At 34.3% G+C, this 21,093-nt stretch overlaps 1 protein-coding gene across 8 annotated transcripts in view; it reads left to right on the top strand.

Moving 5' to 3' along the window:
• Positions 1-21,093, top strand: part of VPS13B (vacuolar protein sorting 13 homolog B) — a 1,055,144-nt gene that overhangs the window by 486,915 nt on the left and 547,136 nt on the right. For all 8 annotated transcript variants that reach the window (XM_056820764.1, XM_056820763.1, XM_056820760.1 and 5 more), the window contains one exon: positions 1,386-1,620. In XM_056820764.1, the coding sequence (XP_056676742.1) occupies positions 1,386-1,620 (235 nt within the window). The remainder of the gene's footprint in view (positions 1-1,385; positions 1,621-21,093) is intronic.

The following is a 21,093-nucleotide window of genomic DNA, read 5'->3' as shown; positions in this document are numbered from 1 at the left end:
TATCAAATACATAATTAATTTCATCTTCTAAATCAAATAGCACTAGAATAAGAAACAAGCCCATATTTCATGTAACAATGTATTTATTTTTGCAAAATTCTACTTAGATTTTTCTTCAGTGAATTTATGTCACTTTGTCTAAGCAAAACTGCACAGAAATTTTGAAGTGAAGATGAATATCTGTGCTTTATTTGCCAGGCTGGCAAATTATTTATGGTATCAGGGAATTCCAACCCTATTACATATCATTATTGCTCTCATGAGGGAATATATCTGCCCTAAAGGGAGGAGTATCCCAGTATATTTGTGTTTAGTTATCTTTCAGAAAATATGATCCCATTACCATTATGAATTCCCAGAATATTTGAACATTTATCAGGCACCATTGAGTTATGAAGCAGCAAACCAATTTTGTTTTTATCACATCTTTAAATAACATTGTATGTCCAAAACATTTAGAAGAACTAACAAACATATTTTGTATTTTCTTAACAAAGCATTCAAGTGTGCAAGCTGTTGAGGCTATTTGATATCCAGGTGCAGAGTATTACTTGCAAGAGCCAACTAAGACTAACAGAGTTAGTCTACATTGCCTCTGAATTAAGAAGTCATGATGAGTTCAGTCCTTGGTTTGGACTTAGCCTTGTTTAAAGTCTCCAAGGGTCTGGCAAAATTATCAGAGATTTTCCATAGTAGACTTAGTAACTGTATTGTGTAGAAGATGGACAAATAAAAATTTCACACCACTTCATATCACCCAAAATGAAGGGTGACAAAAATCTTTTATTACTTTTTTCATTGCTATTCACATACATACATGCATGCACAAAAATACACACAGAAATGTATATAATATCTGATTTTTAATGAGCATGTCAGTATATAACTAAAGGCTTTACTCACTTCAGAGCTTGAGCTTGGACCTTTTCCTCTTATAATTTTAGTCTGTAAACTACAAAGGAAAGGAAGAATTCACATTGAAATAAATCTTTTCAGAAAGTAACAGCATATAAAATGCTAGTCTTCTCTAAGGCCTTAGTTGGTGCTAACAAAAGCTAATGATCTGCAAAAGAAGGAGGATTTTCTCACCTTTTTTGCCAGCACATTTTCTTACTCAATCATGTTTCTTGGAAAGAGTTGTGGAAAGGCAGATATATTTTCAACTCATGTGGTTATGCCCTTTTGATCAAGTTTATAGACAGAAACAGCACCTTTTCACATAGCATTTTTTTACACAGTAAATGTGAGTTATAAAGACTTAAGATCATGCCATTTCTTTGGTGGTGTTACATGTTTATTCTAGTGAAGGTAAGATAAGTACATTTTTTAGAAATTTAGTCTGAGTTCTAAGCTGTGACAAATTTTTATTTCCTTTTACTTTCCAGCTTGAAGTACAATCGTGTTGTGTTTTCATTCCAAATGACAGCCTGCCTTCCCCAAGTACAATTGTATCTGGTGACATCCCTGGAACAGTAAGAAGTTGGTACCATGGACAAACCAGCATGCCAGGAACCCTTGTTCTTTGTTTACCTCAGATTAAGATTATTAGTGCTGGGCACAAGTATATGGAACCTTTGCAAGAGATCCCATTTGTTATCTTGAGACCCATTCTTGAAGAAGGTAAACTTATTAAAAATCTTCCTTTGGTCATTGTATTTTTATACTTTTATTTCATTTATATGTTTATTCAATCAGTTTTACATACTATAAGATTTTTACTGCTCAAGGTAAGTGAACTAAGACATATATATATGTCTATATATCAGCATAAATATATAAAGTGTATATATCTACAATATATGATCTATATACTGACTAAAAAAACTATTTTTGTTTAATCAGCACTATAGTACTTGGAAGTTTTGGAGGGAGTAGGGTGAGATTGTGAAGAGTTTGCTTTTTTTACTTCAAATATATAAATTAAGAAGAATGATTAGCAGTTTGATCAAGAGGTGATGTTTGTAAAAATATTTTGCAAGCCTTAAAGCACTATTATTTAAATGTTGTGGTTATTATAGTTATCTCTTTAAAAGCTAAGGCATTTTACTTTTTCAGTTGAATATTGTCTCCATGCATCAGTACTTCATACTTCAATATCAGCGTCTATTAACAACACAATTTATGACTGCCTAGCTTTACTTTTTTTTTCTTTTTCCTTTAAGGCTATAGTACTTTGATGATTATTTCATTTAATCCCTCCTCTAAAACTAACAATTCTTATTTTTTTAAATTCATATCTTTTTCAACTTAACATATTTAATTTCATTCTATATGAGAAACTGGGAATGTTTATTAAGTCAAGTCACAAAGTAAATAATGTTGACTTGTATTTTAACAACAGGCTTAACTATTTCAAAATGGTAGACAGGGCAACACCTTGTTCATATTACTATTCTATAAATGTATGAATCTCTGTTACTCAGGTTTACATCATAATATTGGTATTGGGAAGTAGATCAGATTCTTTGTAGTCTGTTATTCTTAATTTTTCCATCTTCTTTTCCTTACCAGTTATTATAGAACCTTAGCATTTAAAAGGACTTTAGAAGTGATCCATTCTTACTTCCTTCCCATGTAGAAAGTTCTTCAATAATGATCTCCACATCTCTAGCTTTTATATGAGAAATACCAGTGACAGGAAGTTAACTATTGATCAAAACAATGTCTTCCTTTATTTCCTGTATTAGGCATGGCTTCAACCTCACCTAGAACATGTTTTTGTACTTCTCTTATCCAACTATCATGATATACTAAACTTGCCAGCACCTTGATGGCCACACCGAAGCCTGAAGGTTTCAGACCTCTTGTTTCTAGGATATCTGCTCTGGGCATGTTGCCTCTCCTGAACCACCCTTTCTGGAAAACCCCAGCCTAAACTTCACTTCGCTCCCCTTTCTTCAGTCATTCTTTATCATTCCTTTCACTTTTAGGTCCACTCCCTAATTACCACTCTCCTATTTTTATTGATCTCTCCTTTGAATGTAATTTCCTTGAGCTCAGAGGTTGTCTTTGTATTTATGTTCCAGGCACAGTGCTTGAAAATGTAGTGCGCCCTACATTTTCTTAGATCATCTGATCTAGAGCCTCTGCTCTCATTACCTTCACCTATATTCACCTTCAGCCCAGTCAACATTATATCATTAATGTAGTGGCAGTCATAAGTATCTTTAGAAAATGATGCCTCTTTCAAATTTCTACACACAGAACTATGGCATTGTGAAGGAAAACTCAAGTATTTGAGAAATAGAGATATGGTGAACCCCCTTTCCCATTTGAAAACAAACTACTTCTAGTTCTGTCAGTCACTGAAATAATAAGTTCAGTTCCCTATTACTTGGGCCTGACCTCCTTGTTCTGTCATGTAGACAGGATAATAAGGGGCTGTAATTATCAGTGTAGCAGCTTTGTTGAGCTTATGATAGTCTACTATAATTTTCAAGTACCATATTTACCTTTTTCCCTGGACATACATGGTTATCATAAAAGGAGTTAACATAACCTTTTTTATCTCGATCACTAAAGAAGACATATCTTTCACCCGTCTTGAAATCTTTCTACCCTCCCAAACTGGAAATGAAATTATTTACTGGTAACTTCACAAAGTGGTTCAGACAAGTTAAGGCCTGACCCTAAAATAATAACTAACATAAAAGTTACTGTAAGTGTCCATAAAGGTACTGACACCCAATAATTAATAATATCCATTCCTTCAATATATTTAATCAACCACAATACGTGTACTCATTATTACCACCTTCTGCTCTCTCTTATATTGTTGTGCATGGCAACTCATCCTATAATTGTAGATTCCTTTCTGAGGATAGCCATGTTTTCCCAAATTACCTTGATTTCTTGCTTAAATTTCATAAATAAATTTCACAAATTAAGTTCTCTCAGTGCATGATATATTTTCCTGTTATCCCCAGAGCTTCTGAACATCTTTAATTTCCTGCTCAAATTTGACCAGTAAGTTTCATGAATTAGTCTTCCCAAGTCTATATGATCACATGGCTAAGGAAATCTATAAGCTAGACTTAACACTACTCAGCTAAGACTATACCTAGAAGGTAAAATTTATAATACAGGGTAGTCCAGGGATGGTGGAGCAGTAGATAACACAGGGATTTCAAACCTAACCTCAGACCCTAGCTCTGTGACTCTTGGCAAGTCACTTAACTTTGTTTGCCTTGGGTTCCTCATCTGTGAAATGAGTTGAAGAAATAAATAAAAGGGAAACCATCCCAGTGTCTTTGCTAAGAAAGCCCCAAAAAGGGACATGAAGAGTTGTACATCACTGAAAGGACTGAACTATGACAAGTCATAAAGAAGAGGGTATATGGGAGTTGGCATGAATCCATTTTATCCAAACTATCTTTTTTAAGAATTTAACCTCTTTCCTTTCTTATACTATTGGAGAACCAGTTGCAGAGGGAATTCATTTTTATGGAATCAACTGTGCAGAACTCTTAAAAAGACACAAAGAACAGTTCCCATCTGGGACTTCTCACTGATTTAACTGACTTTGCAGAAGCAAATCTTCTATGAGCTCCTGAAGCCAGTGGAACTCTGTAACAACCTAAAGATCAAAATTGCTACCCATTACATCATAACCTTACTAATCACTGTTTTTAATGACTCATTAGGTTTCTGTTTAAACTTCTCATGTAACCTTTCATTTCCCTATTGGTAAAAATCCTGCTTTCCCTCTGGAATTTGGCATATAAAAATAAGAGATATCAATTAAAATTATGGTTAAGAAGAAATTTCATCTTATAAGAAGATTAATATATATGTATATATAAATATAATTTGAAAAACTGAATCTTTGCATTCCCACCTGAACTAGCATTGCTTGGGTAGAATGACATCCCTATTTGGCAGTAGGGATCAGGCCAACCCCCTGACCGCCAGCTTTACCTAGGGAAGAATTTTTATGCTCCTCATCCTTGAGTCCAGTCAAATCCTAACAATGGCCTCTTTTCCTCCTTAAAGGGAAATAAATTCAAGCCTATGTAAACATTTTTCCTGCCATACCATTTCTCTTTCTAACCCACAGTATTTTTAGTAAGTGCTTATTTTCATTAAAATAAGTGTATAATTTATTTTGACACAGCATACTTCCTAACAAGTATACAAAATGCATCCTGGCTAATTGTATTCCTCACAAAATAGTTTATTAGTTGTTAAAAGAAATAAGAGGAGAAAAAGAATTAAGGAATATCAATCAACAAAACAAACATTTTTAACCTTCTACTTTATGATAAAGTCATTATGCTAAGTGCTAGGAATATAAAAAGAGACCAAAAACAGTGTTTGCCATCGAGGACCTTATATCTAATGGAGGAGACAACATACAAACAAATATACAAAAAGCAAACTATGTTCAGGATAAATTAGAAGTAATTAACTGAGGGATAGATCTGACATTAACAGTGGTTAGGAACGGCTCATTTAGAAGACTGGATTCTAGTTAGGATTTAAGGGAAACTGAGGAATTTAGTATAGTCAAAACATTCTAGGGATGGTGTAAAGTGAGAAAGAATATAGGAAAGAGATGAAGTATCTTGTTTGTGGAATAGCCAGAAGGCTAGTGTCATTAAATCAAATAGTATGTATTAGGGATGTATTGTGTAAAAAAAGATTGTGAATATAGGAATGGACCAGGTTCTGAAGGGCTTCGAATGCCAAATGGAACATTTTGAATCTGTCCCTTTAGGCAATGGGAAACGATTGAGTAGGGTAGTGAAGTGTTGGGACCCTCATTCCAGAAAAATCACTTTAGTGGAAAGAAATGAGTCAAGAAGACCCACCATCAGGCTATTGAAATAATCCAGGTGTGGGGTGATGAGGAAATGCACTAGAATGGTAGTAGTATCAGAGGAGAGAAGGGCAGGGCAACATATTTGAGAAACTTTACAAAGGTAAAATCTACAGGCCTTGGCAATAGATGGAATGTGGGGTGTGAGCCATAGTGAAAAATCTAGGATGAATTCTACGTTGTGAGCCTAAAGGACTGGAAGGGTGTTGTTACCTATTACAGTGGTAGGGAAGGGTCTATGTAGGGTTTAGGGGAAAAGATAATGAGTTCTATTTTGGACATACTACATTTAAGAATTCTTCATATTTAGTATTCCTTATAGTACAATAATATACTTTTTTCTCTATATCAGTGTTTCTAGTAAATGCTGATTCTCCACCCTTCACCCCCTATATCTTACTTATGCAGAAGTATTTTATTTTTCCCTCAGTTTCTTAAGATTAACGAGGTGATGATCTTGCTAATGCCTTTTTGGCAAATCACAGATTTTTGCCTCTGTGCTAAAATATCTTTGGAAAATGTGATTTGTAGATAGTATAGTATCCTATCTACATTATCTGAAACCAAAATAGCCTTTGGCCTGCAATCTGATTGGTACTGAAATCTTTCCAGCCTAATCACTGTAGACTAGTGTGGACACCACTCTTATCATACTACTGTTTGCATTTGCAATTTAATTAAATAAACATTTATTGAAAGCCATGTTATATATATATATAAAGTTCCATGGTATGGGGGAAATGTAAGTATATGAATATGAACAAGGTACAGCATTTATTTTGAAAAACAGCTAGCTATATAATTAAAGAGATGAGATAAATAAATGAATGAATATTTTACCAAGTAAAACATATTAAATGCCTTTCAACACAAGAAATCAAAATGCTATTGATATATAGAAGAAAGAAGGGGAAGCAGAGTAAAAGAATACTTCATGAAAGAATTAGTATTTAATCTTTTCCTGGAATGGCGTGTTGAAATGTGGCAGACAAAATTGAGACATGAGGACATACCAGGCAATGGGAACAAGTTTGACAATGCCAGGCAATTTTGAAAGTACATTTTACAATTTAAAAAATGATGAGTAATAAATCTTAGAGCACAGGATAAGAAATTGTGAAAGATCATGCTATGAGGTAATTAACTAGGCTACAACAATGAAAATGAACTGAAGAGAATGATTGAAAAAGTATTTTTATGTAGATTCAATTGATGAGATTTAAAGAGTGGATTGATGGAATAATAAAATATACCTGCTTATGGAATACTGTTGTGCTGAAAGGAATAACAAACTGGAGGAATTCCATGTGAACTGGAATGACCTCCAGGAATTAATGGAGACTGAAAGGAGCAGAACCAGAAGAACATTGTACACAGAGATTAATACACTGTGGTACAATCAAATGTTACAGACTTCTAGAAGCAATGCAATGACTCAAGACAATGCAGAGGAACTTATGAGAATGAACGCTATCCACATCCAGAGAAAGAAGTGTGGGAGTAGAAACAGAAGAAAAACAAATGAATGATCATGTGGTTCATTGGAGATATAATTGAGGTTTTGATGTTAAAGAATCACTCTACTGCAAATATAAATAACATGGAAATAGGTTTTGAATAACCCAGTGGAACTGCTTATCAGCTCTGGGAGGTAGGAGGGAAGAGGTATGGGAAAAAATCTGTAATCATGGAAAAAAATATTCTAAATTAAAAAAATTAAAAATAAAATAAAATATACCTGCAATTTCAAGAGTGAGTTAAAGAGAAGTCGATATAATTAGTAGATCTAAGAAATTAACCAGAAATAGCAGATTTGGATGGCAGTATTGAGTTTGGTTTGCAATGTGTTGAGTTTGACACACATATGCAGGGCATCTACTTGAAGGCTTACAATTGGATATATGTCTGTCATGTAGGACATAAATGCTATCTACCCTTTCTAGTCATTTTTCCCCTATTTTAAAATCATTCCTTTTTTACCTCTTTTCCTCTTGACCTTCTGCCTACTACTATTAATAGCCTTTGGGGTGGGGGGTTGTATTTATAGTCTTTCTTAAATGACAAATTACTGTTAAATTCTCATCTCATTTTTCCAACATATCATGAAAGAAAGATATAATAATTAGAGGTCTCCATTTTTAAAGCTTAGATATTCTTCAAATTAGTCCAGAAGTAAGTTAGCTGGGAATAATTAAGTTTATTTTGAGCCATTATTCAGCAGCATAGACCAGATGGAGAAGGATAGAATCAGATTTAAACTTCCAAACTCCATTCATCAGACTCCCTAGGAGGATATAAAGTGGCAACATAACCAACATGTGAAACATAATATAGAAATAGTGCCTGACCCCCGTTTTTACTCTCACTGACTAACTGTGCTCTGAGGAAAAGAAACCTTTTCAAGAGATCTTAAACGTTCAGTTGAAATGTAACTGCCAGATATTGTAAGTTATTAACTATCAAAAAGAATTTTCTATGTTATGTTCAAGGGAATTTATAAATAATTTGTGTGCATTTATCAATGAATAATTACTTATACAAAAAATCACTTAAGTATATGAGAGTAGCTTATTTTATATATATCTACATATAACTTGTATGTAATTGGTGCTAGTGTATTTGCCATTTTCACTAATATTTTTATTTATTCTTGTGTCATCAATTCTTATTAGATACAAAACTAAATAAAATAGATCTCATATTCTCTGAGTGGTTGAAATGAGGCTTAGCAGTCCTTTTAATTTTATACCTTTGTCTTACACTTTCAAAACAATACAAGAACCTAAGAGTATGTGTTAATACATTGAACAGTTAGGGTCCACCTTTTTAAATTATTGCCATTCGTAGAAGATAGATTATAAATTTGAAATCAGATTAATTCAAAGTCTTAATAATTTAAGATGTGGTTATGGTTATTTGTGAATATAACATTCTTTATCTAAATTGTACCTTGAGTGCTAGTTTTTCTTGTTATAAATAATAATTAATCTAGATACTTATTACCAGATTTATAAGCATTCATTAGTAAAGAGACAGAAAGATATAGTTCTCAGCCTTTTTTAACTTTAGGGATAGATCTGATTCTCCATTTAGCTGGCTCAGAGTGAGGCTTTCAAGAGATGACCAAATAAGATAACGAGCAAATTGCTAGCTCTTGGAGCCAATAGTTCTAGATTGGAAGCAAAAAGGCCACTGTCATTCCCAAACTAAATACTCTAGCTCTTCCTTCCATAGCGACATTTTGCTGGCTCTGGCATGTTGATGCTTAGGAAGTCAAAGGTAACTTGGGGGCAAGGGGTTGAGGAAAGATAGGCATCCAACTGTAGCTCTTAGGCTGCTCAGGATCCAAGTCTTATAAATAATTATCTCACACAATGTCCTCCTTCTTTGATTCTTTGGGAAACTAGCACATTGAGTCTCCTGTTACAAGAGAATCACTTTAAAAGACTGATATATATTAATTTAAGGTCGCCAAGGAATCAGCTATGTAATTCCTAAATGAAAACTTAAGTCAGCCGTCAATCTTTTATGGAGTTTAATTACAATAGGAGGAAGTAATTAGAGATAGAGAGAGAGAAAAGGGAGAGAAGGAAATAGGGCTTAAATACCCCTTCTGTTTAGGCTGGGCCAAAAGGCCCAAGCCCTTAGATAGCTGGGGCAAAGAAAAGAGATCAGTCCCTATTACTCACGTGACCAAATGGAGAAACAGTCTCAGAGGCCCCCACCTTCAGCTTCCTTCAGTGCAAGCTTCTCAGAGCCCACACGAACCACACCGACCAACTACCCCCAAACCCCTGGAGTCTTCAGACCCCCTATCTTTAAGGAAACCCTCCAAGTTGCCTCCCCTCAGTCCTCACATCTACCAATCACCTGTCCATCAATTTCCCTGTGCCAATGGAGGCTCTAGCTTCACCCAGGACCCCCCAGAGGCTTTGCACATGTCTGTTGAAGGTCATATTTTCAAATGATTAAATCTTTGCTCCTTTGCTACAGCCCTTTCTAAATCCTGTTAACCTGAGTAGGGTAGAGATTGGAATAATTAAATTTTGATCTAGGCTGCAGCCCTTACTCAATCCTGTTAGGACTGAATAGGTTGGAGATTGATTCCAAGTATCTCCATTGTATCAATTCTAAAATCAATCATGATTCAAAGAAATTCCTGTTCTATGCTTAAGCATAGGTCAAAGTCCTTTCCATTGTTCAGCAAAAGGGTTTCTGTCCTAAAGTAATCTTAAGAAGGGAAGAGAAGGAACCTCCCATGCCAATGGGGTTCCCATTCCAATAGACTATCAGTAAGAAATTTTCCAAGTATGAAATATCCCAATGGTGAAATTTCCAACATTTATAAGTCTAAGGAAATTTGAGGTTTACACTCCCCACTATTGGTTCTCCAGGAGATTAACATGTTGGTCTCCCCAGTGAATCAGTTTAATTATATGATCACTGAACCTAGAGTTAGGATTTAATCCTGATTACCATTAACTAATTGTGTAACCTGGAATCAAGCACAAGGGACTCAGTTTCTTTTTGGTGAAGTTGAAATAGATAATCTGATTTACCCATTTGTTCATACATTGTTCATACATTTTATAATTTTGTGGTTTTCAATCATAAGCATTTCTTATTAAAAGAATTGCCTTTGGGATCTCTCCTTCTAGAGACAGAGATTCTTTTTTTATAAGTTGAGAAATTGAGATCATTTGGATCTTACCTCAATTATTCTTTTTTATGTACATTTTTCCATGTTACATGATTCATATTCTCTCCCTCCCCTCTTGTCTCCCCCTCCCGGAGCTGATGAGCAATTCCAATGTGTTATATATGTATTATCCCTTGATATCTATTTCCATATCATTCATTTTTATAACGGAATAATCTTTTAAAACCAAAACTCTGAATCATATACCCATATAAACAAGTGATTAATTATATGTTTTTTTCTTCTGCATTGTATTTCCACAATTTGTTCTCATGATGTGGATAGCATTCATTGTCATAAATTCCACAGAATTGTCCATTGCATTGCTGTTAGTAGCAAAGCCCGTTACATTTGATTGCCCCACAATGTATCAGTCTCTGTGTACAATGTTCTCCTGGTTCTGTGCATTTCACTCTGCATCAGTTCATGGAGGTGTTTCCAGTTCATATGGACATCAAGCAGTTCATCATTCCTTATAGCATAATAGTATTCAATCACCATCATATGCTGCAATTTGTTCAGCCATTCCCCAATTGAGGGAAAACCCCTCATTTTCTTTTCATTAAAAAAAAATTGATTCATTTAATTAACTAATTTAGAATATTTTTCTATGGTTACATGATTCATGTTCTTTCCCTCGCCTCCTACCTCCTCCCCCCTCCCATAGTCTATGAGCAATTCCACTTGATTTTACATGTATCATTGATCAATACCTATTTCCATATTATTAATATTTGCACTAGAGTGATTATTTAGAGTCTACATCCCCAATCATGTCCATATTGAACCATGTGATCAAGTAAACGTTTTTCTTCTGTATTTCTACTCCCACAGTTTTTTGTCTGGATGTGGATAGTGTTCTTTCTCATAAGTTCCTCAGGATTGTCCTGGGTCATTACATTGATGCTAGTAGAGAAGTCCATTAGGTTTGCATTGATGCTAGTAGAGAAGTCCATTAGGTTCAATTGTGCCATAATGTATCAGTCTCTTTGTATAATGTTCTCCTTGTTCTGCTCCTTTCACTCAGCATCAGTTCCTGGAGGTCTTTCCAGTTCACATGAAATTCGTCCAGTTCATTATTCCTTTCAGTACAATAGTATTCCATCACCATCAGACACCACAATTTGTCCAACCACACTCCTTAATTTTCCAGTTTTTTGCTACCACAAAAAGTGTAACTACAAATATTTTTGTACAAATGAATCCTTGCCCAGATTTTTTTTTTATTGCACTGGGATATAAACCCAGTACTGGTATTGCTGGATCAAAGGGTATGCATTCTTTTAAAGCCCTTTGGGTACTTGGGCCCTCCAAAATGGTTGGATCAATTCACAACACCAGCAATGCATTATTATCCCAATTTTGTCACATCCTCTCCAACATTTATTATTTTCCTTTACTATCATATTGGCCAGTCTGCTAGGCATGATGTGGTACCTCAACGTTGTTTTGATTTGCATTTCTCTACTCAAGAGAAATTTAGTACACTTTTTCAATGTGTTTATTGATCGTTTTGATTTCTTTATCTGAAAACAGTCTATTCATGTCCTTTGACCTTTTGTTGATTGGGGAATGGCTTGATTTTTTCCTCATTTGACTTAGTTCCATATATATTTGAGAAATTGGCCTTTGTTAGAGAATTTTGTTATAAAATTTATTGCCCGGTTAGTTTCTTCCTTCTAATTTCAATTGCATTGTTTTCTTTTTATGTAAAACTCTTTAATTTAATATGATCAAAATTACTCATTTTACATCTCGTAGTGTTCTCTATCTCTTGCTTGGTTTTAAATTCTTCCCTTCTCCATAGATCTGACAGGTAAATTATTCCATGTTCCCCTAATTTACTCATAATATTGCTCTTTATGTTTGTCATATACCCATTTTGAACTTATTTCAGTATAGGATGTGAGATATTGATCTAAACCTAATTTTTGCCATACTTTTATCTGAGTCTTAAAGTAAGCCAGGAGATAAAGATGAGGAGGAAGAACATGGAGAATAGCTAATATAAAAAATACCTGCAGCCTGGAAATGTAATGTCAAGTGTGAGGACTAACAAAAAGGTTAATGGAGAGGAATAATGACTAAAAGTAGAAATATAGGAAGGGACTAGTTTGTAAATAGCCTTAAATAACAAAGAAAGGACTTTATATTTTATCTTGGAGGTAACTGTAATCCACCAAAATTTATTCAGTAGCTGTTGAGATAATCAGGCTTAATATTTTTGAAAAATCATTTTGATAGCTCTGTGGCGATAAATTAGATAAAAGACGTTAGTTTTAGTCCCAGCTCTGATTGTAACCAACTCTTTGGCTTTGGACAAGTCATTTAATCTGTCTCAGCTATAATTTTAGCTCTTTAAAGTGGGGATAAATGTTGGAAGATCTGAGAGTAAGGAATACTCAGCTCTAACAAATCCTCCACACACCCCCAAAAGAGAAAGTAAAGAGCCTCAAAACAAAAGAAAGCAAAGAGAGAAATGCTTCCCTGGGGTGAAAAGTGGGAGTAGCCTAGGGAGTGTGGCAAAGCTTCCACATGGCCTTAGGAAAAGAACAGGCAGAATCAGGTACAGGTTAGCACAGGAGATAACAGGGAAACCAACAGCATAGGGAATAGAACACAGCAGGACAAAATAGCTGCAAGCCTCCCTACAAGAAGCCAGCTTGGCTACCCCTTCGAAGTACACACTGAGGAACCTGAATACAACTGGGCCTACCTTAAGCATCAGAGTAGTCTGCACACCAATATTGGAAGAGCTCTCCCTCTACTCTGGGAACAGAACAGGATCTCAATAGATATAGACAAGGTAAAGAGAAGGTGGAAATAATAACTGGACAAATGAACAAGAAACAAAGGGAAAAACCTAACCTTAGAAAGTTACTTTAGTAACAGGGGAGATCAAAATTTAAACTCAGATGAGGACAATGGTAAAATGAGTTAAAAAAAAAAGTAAAAATGGGGAGCCCTAAAGGAAAGTGAGAAAGGATGGCAGTCCCAAAAGACCTCCTAGAAGAATTTGAAAAGAAAAACAATAAAAGAAACTTTAGTAAGAATCAGTGATTCTGAAAATATAATGAGCTAGATGGAAATGGAAGTAAAAAAAATTACTTAAAAAAAAACAGTTTTCTAAAAACTAGAATGGGTCAAATGGGAATAGAGGCCAAAAATCTACTGAAGAAAATTACTTCCTAAAGATCCAAATTAAGCAAATGGAAAAGGAAACATTAAAGATTATGGAAGAAAATTACTTCCTAAAGATTAGAATTGAGCAAATGAAAGTGAATGACTATATGAGAGACCAGGAAACAACAGGTGAAAAAACAGAAGAAAATCTGAATTACCTCAATGGAAAAATAACTCACTAGGAAAATAGATCTCAGAGAGACATTATAAGAACCATTGGAATACTTAAAAGCTATGATTTTTAAAAAGTTTTTAAAAAACACCATATTGCAAGAAATCATTAGGGAAAACTGAAATGATATCTTCAAACAGGAAGGTAGAATAGAAATTGAAAGAATCTAATGATTACCTCCTGAAAGAGACCCTGTAATAAAACATCCCAGGAGTATTGTAGTATAATTAAAAGATTCCCAGGCCAAAGAAAAAGTCCTACAAGAAGCCAGAAAGAAACAATTTTAGAAATCATGGAGCTACAGTCAGGATTACACAAGACTTGGCAGCTTCTGCATTAAAGGATCAGAATAAATGGAATATCATATTCTGAAAGTCAAATATTCTAGGCCTACAACCAAGAATTACATATCCAATGAAACTGAGCATAATCCTCCTGGGGGGGGAGATAATATTTTGTTTAAAAAAGGATTTCCAGGTATTCCCAACAAAGCAAAAAACAAAACAAAAACCCCAAACCAAAACCCAGAGCTGAAAAGAAAATTCAATGAACATATTTGCCACTCAAGTGAAGCTTTAAAAGGTAAGCCAAAAACTGAAAACTTAAGGGTTTAAATAAGGTTCAATTGAGTAAATTCATACCTGAGATGGGGATAATTAAGAAACTTAAGATATCTATGATATTTGAGATACAGTATTTAAGATACTCAAGAACTTTATCATTTTTAGGGCAATAGAGTATACGTAGAAAGTCAGAAGGAAGCAAGTAGAAGTAGTGGGTTAGTATGCAGAAAAAGAAACAAGAGATGGGAAAGAGGAACACATGGGGAGAAGAGAAAAGGGAGAGATAGAAGGGGGTAATTTATCTTACATGAAGAGGCACCCAAGTTAATACAGTGGAGGAGAAGATAGGGATGTGTGACAGGTAATGATTTAACTCTACTGTCATTGGAATTGGCACAAAATGAGAATAACACTCATACTTAGTCAACCATAGAAACCCACTTTACTCAATAAGGAAGTAAGAGGGAAAAGGGAACAAGGTAGGAGTGGGAGGATGGACAAAAAGGGTGAATAGGAGGGGGACAGTGGTAAACAGTTTAGAATCTAAATGGGCAATGAAGAGGGAGAGAGAGAGACAGAGAGACAGAGAGTGAGAGGGAGGGAGGGGATATAGTTGGACAGAACACAGTACAATGGAGAGAAACAAAAATTATTAATTATTACTGAATGTGAATGGGGTAAACTCATTCATCAAATGGAAAAGCATAAAAGAGAGGATTAAAAACCATAATCCCACAATATGCTATCCACAAGAAGACAGGGAGACACTCAGGTTAAAAGTAAGAGGCTGGAGTAGAATCCATTATATTTCAGTCAAAAGTTTTAAAAAAAAAGAAGCAATGGTTGCTATCATTATCTCAGATAAAAAAAAAGTAAAAATCAAACTAATCAAAAGAGATGAAGAAGGAAATTACATATCAATAAAAAGCACACTAGATCATGAACAATATCAATACCAATATATATGTACCAAATAGCATGACATCCACATTCCTGAAGAAGTTATACGAGGTACTGTAGGAAATGGAAAGAACAACTATGTTAGTAGGGGGCCTCAACCTTCCCTTCTCAGAAGTAGATAAATCCAACCAAAAAATAAAAAAGGAAGAAGTTAAGGAGGTAAATAGAACTTTAGAAAAGTTAGATTTGATAGAACTTTGGAGATAACTGAATTGGTAATACACAAGAATATACTTTTTTCTCAGCAATACTTTAAACAAAACCTGACCATATAATAGGGCATAAAAACCCTACAACCAAATGTAGAAAATAAGAAATAGCAAATACATCCTTTTTAGATGACAATGAAATCAAAATTATATTCAGCAAAAGGCAGAATAAAGACTAAAACTTAATTGGAAACTAATCTTATCCTAAAGAATGTATGGGTCAAATTACAAATCATAAAAATGTTACATAATTTCATTAAAATGAATAACAATGAGGAGACAATATACCAATACTTATGGAATGTAACTAAAGCTGTATTTAGGGAACATTTTGTATCTTTAAATGCTTACATCAATAAAAAAGAGAAAGAGCAGATCAATTAATTGGTCATTTAATTAAAAAAATAAACTAGAAAAAGAACAAATTTTAAAATCCCCATTTAAATACCCAATTGGAAATTCTAAAAGTTAAAGGAGAGTTAAGTAAAATTAAAAGTAACAAGACCATTGAACTAATAAATAGGAAAAGGAACTGGTTTTATGAAAAATTTAGTAAAATAGATAAATCTTTGGTCAGTTTGATTTAAAAAGGAAGTCAAATTACCAGTATCAAAAATGAAAAACATGAAGTCACATCTGTGAAAGGGAATTCTTTATTCTCTTTGTCTATGTGGAGTTAATCAACCAAAAACTTAAAAACACCACTATTTAACACTAAGTAAGGGAGTTCACAGTCACTTACTTGGAGAGCTATACCCTTTTAACTCAGTCCCAAACTTGTGAATCCTTTGATCAGAGTTGACACCTTCAGGGGACTTTGATAAGAGTTGACACCTTCAGAGGATGAGGTGTGAATCCCACCGGCACTACCCTATGGGCAGTGCTAGGCAATTTGGAAACTGTGATTGGCCCCTGTGAAAAGGGGAAGGGTCAAGAAATCACCATAAAACCAAGCTCTGAACTCCCTCAGGGCTGATTGTCTTTTAGAAAATAGTCTGAAGAGATTGTCTTCTGGAGATAGTCTTCTGACTGAGGAGAGTCTTTGAGGGAGCTTCACTGGAGACTGGGGCTCGGATCCTGGATTTGGAGCTCAGCTTCAAATTAGACTCTGACTCCTGGACTACTTTATTGGGTGAGTAAAAGACTGACTCCTTTCCTAGTTTCTGAAGAGAATAGCTTCCATCTTGGAGGAGGCTGCATGGTCACTCACTACCAGCCTTCCTGGTTCAGAACCAATTACTCTCTGCCTGGATTAAGCAGACCCATAGTAAAACATTTAGGTTAATAGGATATATAACTCCTCTAACTTCTTCACATTTCTCTACTTTATTGTTTCCTCTTTATTTATTTGTAAATAAATTTCTGACTCAAGATACAATAAATACTTGTAACCACATAATTTCATATAATTATTGCCCAACCATTAATTTTAACCTTTACACAACCAATGAAGAAGAAATTAAAACAACTAATGGAAATTATTTTGCTCAATTACATGCCAATAAGTCTAACAAAATTAGTGAAAAGATGAATATTTATAAAAATATAAACTACTAACATCAAAAAAAGAAGACATAAAATACTTAAACAATCCCATCACACACACAAAAAGAACAAACCATCGAAAATTCCCCAAGAAGTATATGTCCCAGGACTAGAAAGATTCCCAAGTGAATTCTACAAATAATCAAAGAACTATTAATTCTAACATTACATAAACTGCTTAAGAAAATAGGTGAAGAAAGAATTCTTCCAAATTCTTTTTATGATACAAATATAGTTCTAAGAACTAAACCAAGAAGAGTGTAAAATGGGAATGATGTTCCTTCTGATCTCAAAGAATTGTTTTTACTTTCCTATGAGATTGACCTAAATCCATATTTAGAAAGGAATTGAGCAGAATGTATATCATCTCTGACATGACATTGCCTCTTCATGAAGAGCTTCAATAAAAGGAAGCCCAATACTTTTCAAGGCGATACCTTCTACTTTGGAAAACTGATTATTTTGATTTTCTCTTGTCTTTAGCAGAAACCTTTGTTCCTAATTCTGTCAGAAAAGGCCAAGTAAAGCAAGCTCTCTTCCACATAATAGCTTTTGAGATATTTCAAGTTAGCTATTGTATGCTTTTCTTTTCCATGTTAAAAATTCCTAATTTCATCAAATGCATCTACTATACCCAAGTTTCCAGTTTTATCACTCACTTATTTGTCCTTTACTCGATTAACTCTAGCTTTGTCATGTCTTCTAACATACATCCAAAACTCAAGGAAATCACAAAATTTCAATATTCAATGAGTCCTCTGAGCCTATCTAGTACAATCTATATATGAATAAGTGCTCCTTATGTTACTAGACAAATGGCCATCCATCTCTTTTGAACACTTCTAGTAAGGAAGAATTCATCACCTCTCAAGGCAGCCTGTTCCACTTCTGAATATCTCAAATTGTTATGATTTTTAAAAATTACATCAAGGACAAATTTATGTCTTTATCCATTGCTGTTATTTTTACTCTCCAAGGCCATCTATAAAGCTGAATGATCTTTAGTTTTTCAACATCCTTCTGAAAGTGTGGCAATAGAATGTGTAGGATCCTAGAACTATATAGTTGTCTTTCAGTATATTGCTACCTCTCTGTTTCTGGATGTTGTTCAGTCTGTTCAGATGAGATCATATTGGGTTTTTTTGCATACCATGTTTCAGTAGTAACACATTAATTAAACTTGCACTCCATTCAAATACTCTCAACCCAATATTTTATTCATATGTTTAATTCTATCTGTTTAACTCCCTTTTCTCTACTTGTTCATCCAGGAAGGAGGAACCAAGATGATGAAAGCCCTGGTATTCATAACATATTAGTTGAAAGAACTGGGCATGTCTATAGAGATTATATGTAGAAGAATATCATCTGAAGAGATATCATGTGGCAGAGGAAAGAGACTTGTTCAGGTTGGCCTCAGAGGGGTAAAAGAGGAGGATTTTTTTTTTCCCTTTTGAACTTCTGTTTTCAAAGATCAATTTTTTCCCTAGCCTTCACTTCTATTGAGAAAGGAAGAAAAACAAAACCACCATTACAAATATGTATAGTCAAGCAAAACGTATTGGACATTAGTCATGTCTAAAAATACATTTGTCTCATTTTATATTGAGTCATTCAATTCCCTGTCAGGATGTGGGCATTAGGTTTCATTATTAGTCTTCTATAATCCTGGTTGTTAAATACATTGATAAGAATTCATCACAGTAGTATTTCATCATATTTATATTCCAAAACTAGTACATCCATTCCCTAATTTATGGGCATCCCCACATAGTTCCATTCTTTGCCACCTTAAGAATAGTTATAAATTTTTTTTTTACTTCCATAGGATTTATTTATCTCTCTAGTTTTACCTCTCCTCCCCGTTCCTTCCTGTTTCATTGTTTACTGGGAGCTCTGCCCACCTCAGTCTCTCTAATTGTACAGTCTCATTATGTGTGATCCTACCCCAATATTTTTGTCTTCTTCTCCCTTTCCATTTTTCCCTTAAAATAATTAAGGCATAATAGTCATTTCCAGATTTTGTTCAATTGGACTCTCTTTGTCACTATCTAATGATGATAGAGCTCAGAGAAGACACATGTATCCAAGTTTAGTCCTTTGTTGTTGTTTATTCTTGTATGTTTCTATTCATTCCTTTATTTGAACTTCAGTCTGTTATACTCTGGTCTTTCAACTTGTTTAGCTTTTGATGTGTTTGTGTTCAAGTCATTGATATATGGGCAAAGACAAAGCCCAATGACACTACCATAGATCTTTCTCTGAAACTATCAAAAATATTATGAGTGATTTCTTACTTAACCAAATTTGATGACCTTTTCTTAGTTCTTATTCTTCTTGATCACTTTACTGACAATTGATGATGACCTTTTCCTTCTGGACCCTTTCTTTTCTCTGGATTTTCATGATACTATTTTCCTGGTTTTTTTTTTCTATCTGATTATTTCTTCTTTGCCTCCTTTGCTAGCTCTTCATATATTATATCTTGTAATTGTAAGTGGTCCCTGAGGCTTTGTCCTAAATCCTCTTCTATTTTTTATCTCTCAGTGATTTTATCAATCCTTTTTGGTTTAGTATCTCTATGAAAATGAGTCATATAACCAAACGAGATGGAGACCTTTACAAAATGTAAAATGAATGATTTTGATTATATCAAATTTAAAAAGTTTTGTACAAGCAAAACACATGCAATGAAAATTAGAAGAAAAGCAACAAACTGGGGAAATTTTTATATCAAAACTCTCTGGCAAAGGTTTAATCTCCCAAATATTTAAGGAACTAAGTCAAATTTACAAAAAATCAAGGCATTCCCCAATTGACAAATAGTCAAGCAATATGAATAGGCAATTTTCACATGAAGAAATCACATTAAAAACTGTTCTAAATTCCTCTTGATTAGAGAAATGCAAATAAAAATAACTCTGAGGTACTACCTCACACCTAGCAGACTGATCAATATGGAAGGAAAGGAAAGAGAAATGTTGGTGGGGTTGTGGTAAAATTGGGACACTAATACACATCTGGTGGAGTTGTGAATTGATCCAATCATTCTGGAAGGCAATTTGGAACTATGTGCAAAGGGCTTTAAAAAGAAATGCCTACCTTTGACTGCCATACCACTGCTGGATTTGTACCCCAAAGAGCTAATAGGGAAAAATACTGGTACAACAATATGTATAGCTGTTTTCTTTGTGGTGGCAAAAAAAAATTGAAAAATGAGAGTGTGTCCCTTAATTGGGGAATGGCTGAACAAATTGTTGTATCTCTTGGTGATGGAATACTATTTTGCTGAAAGGAATGATGAACTGGAGGAATTCCATGTGAACTGGAATGACCTCCAGTAATTGATGCAGAGTGAAAGGAGCAGAACCAGGAGAACATTGTACACAGAGATGGATACACTGTGGTACAATTGAATGTTACAGACTTTTCTAATAGCAGCAGTCCAGTTATGAGAAAGAACACTATCCACATCCAGAGAAAAAACTATGGGAGCAGAAATGCAGGAAAAAAAACAAGATTGATCACGTGGTTCAATGGGGATGTGACTGGGGTTTTGACATTAAAAATTCACACTATTGCATATATTAATAACATGGAAATCTGTTTTGAACAATGATACATGTGTAACTCATTGGAATTGCTTGTCAGCTCCAGGAAGGTGGAGGAAAAAGGGGTGGGAAAAATCATGAATCATGGAATCATTGAACAATATTCTAGATTAATTAATTAAAAAATAAAATGATTCATATATCTATATAGTTAGCCTCAGGCTCTCTAGTATTTCATTGTATTGAAATTCTCTTTATCTCTAAACCTACCTTATTCCAAACCTCCATATTTCTGTCAAATGCAATATCATTATACTAATTCCTTAGATTCCTCACCTTGTTATTTTTCTTTGTGCCTTATTCTTCCTCATTTCACCTATCCAGCCACATGCC

The sequence above is a fragment of the Monodelphis domestica genome, chromosome 3, assembly GCF_027887165.1.
Source record: "Monodelphis domestica isolate mMonDom1 chromosome 3, mMonDom1.pri, whole genome shotgun sequence".
Lineage (NCBI taxonomy): Eukaryota > Metazoa > Chordata > Mammalia > Didelphimorphia > Didelphidae > Monodelphis > Monodelphis domestica.
Note: the sequence above shows the minus strand (reverse complement) of the source record. Positions and strands in the feature narration are given on the sequence as shown.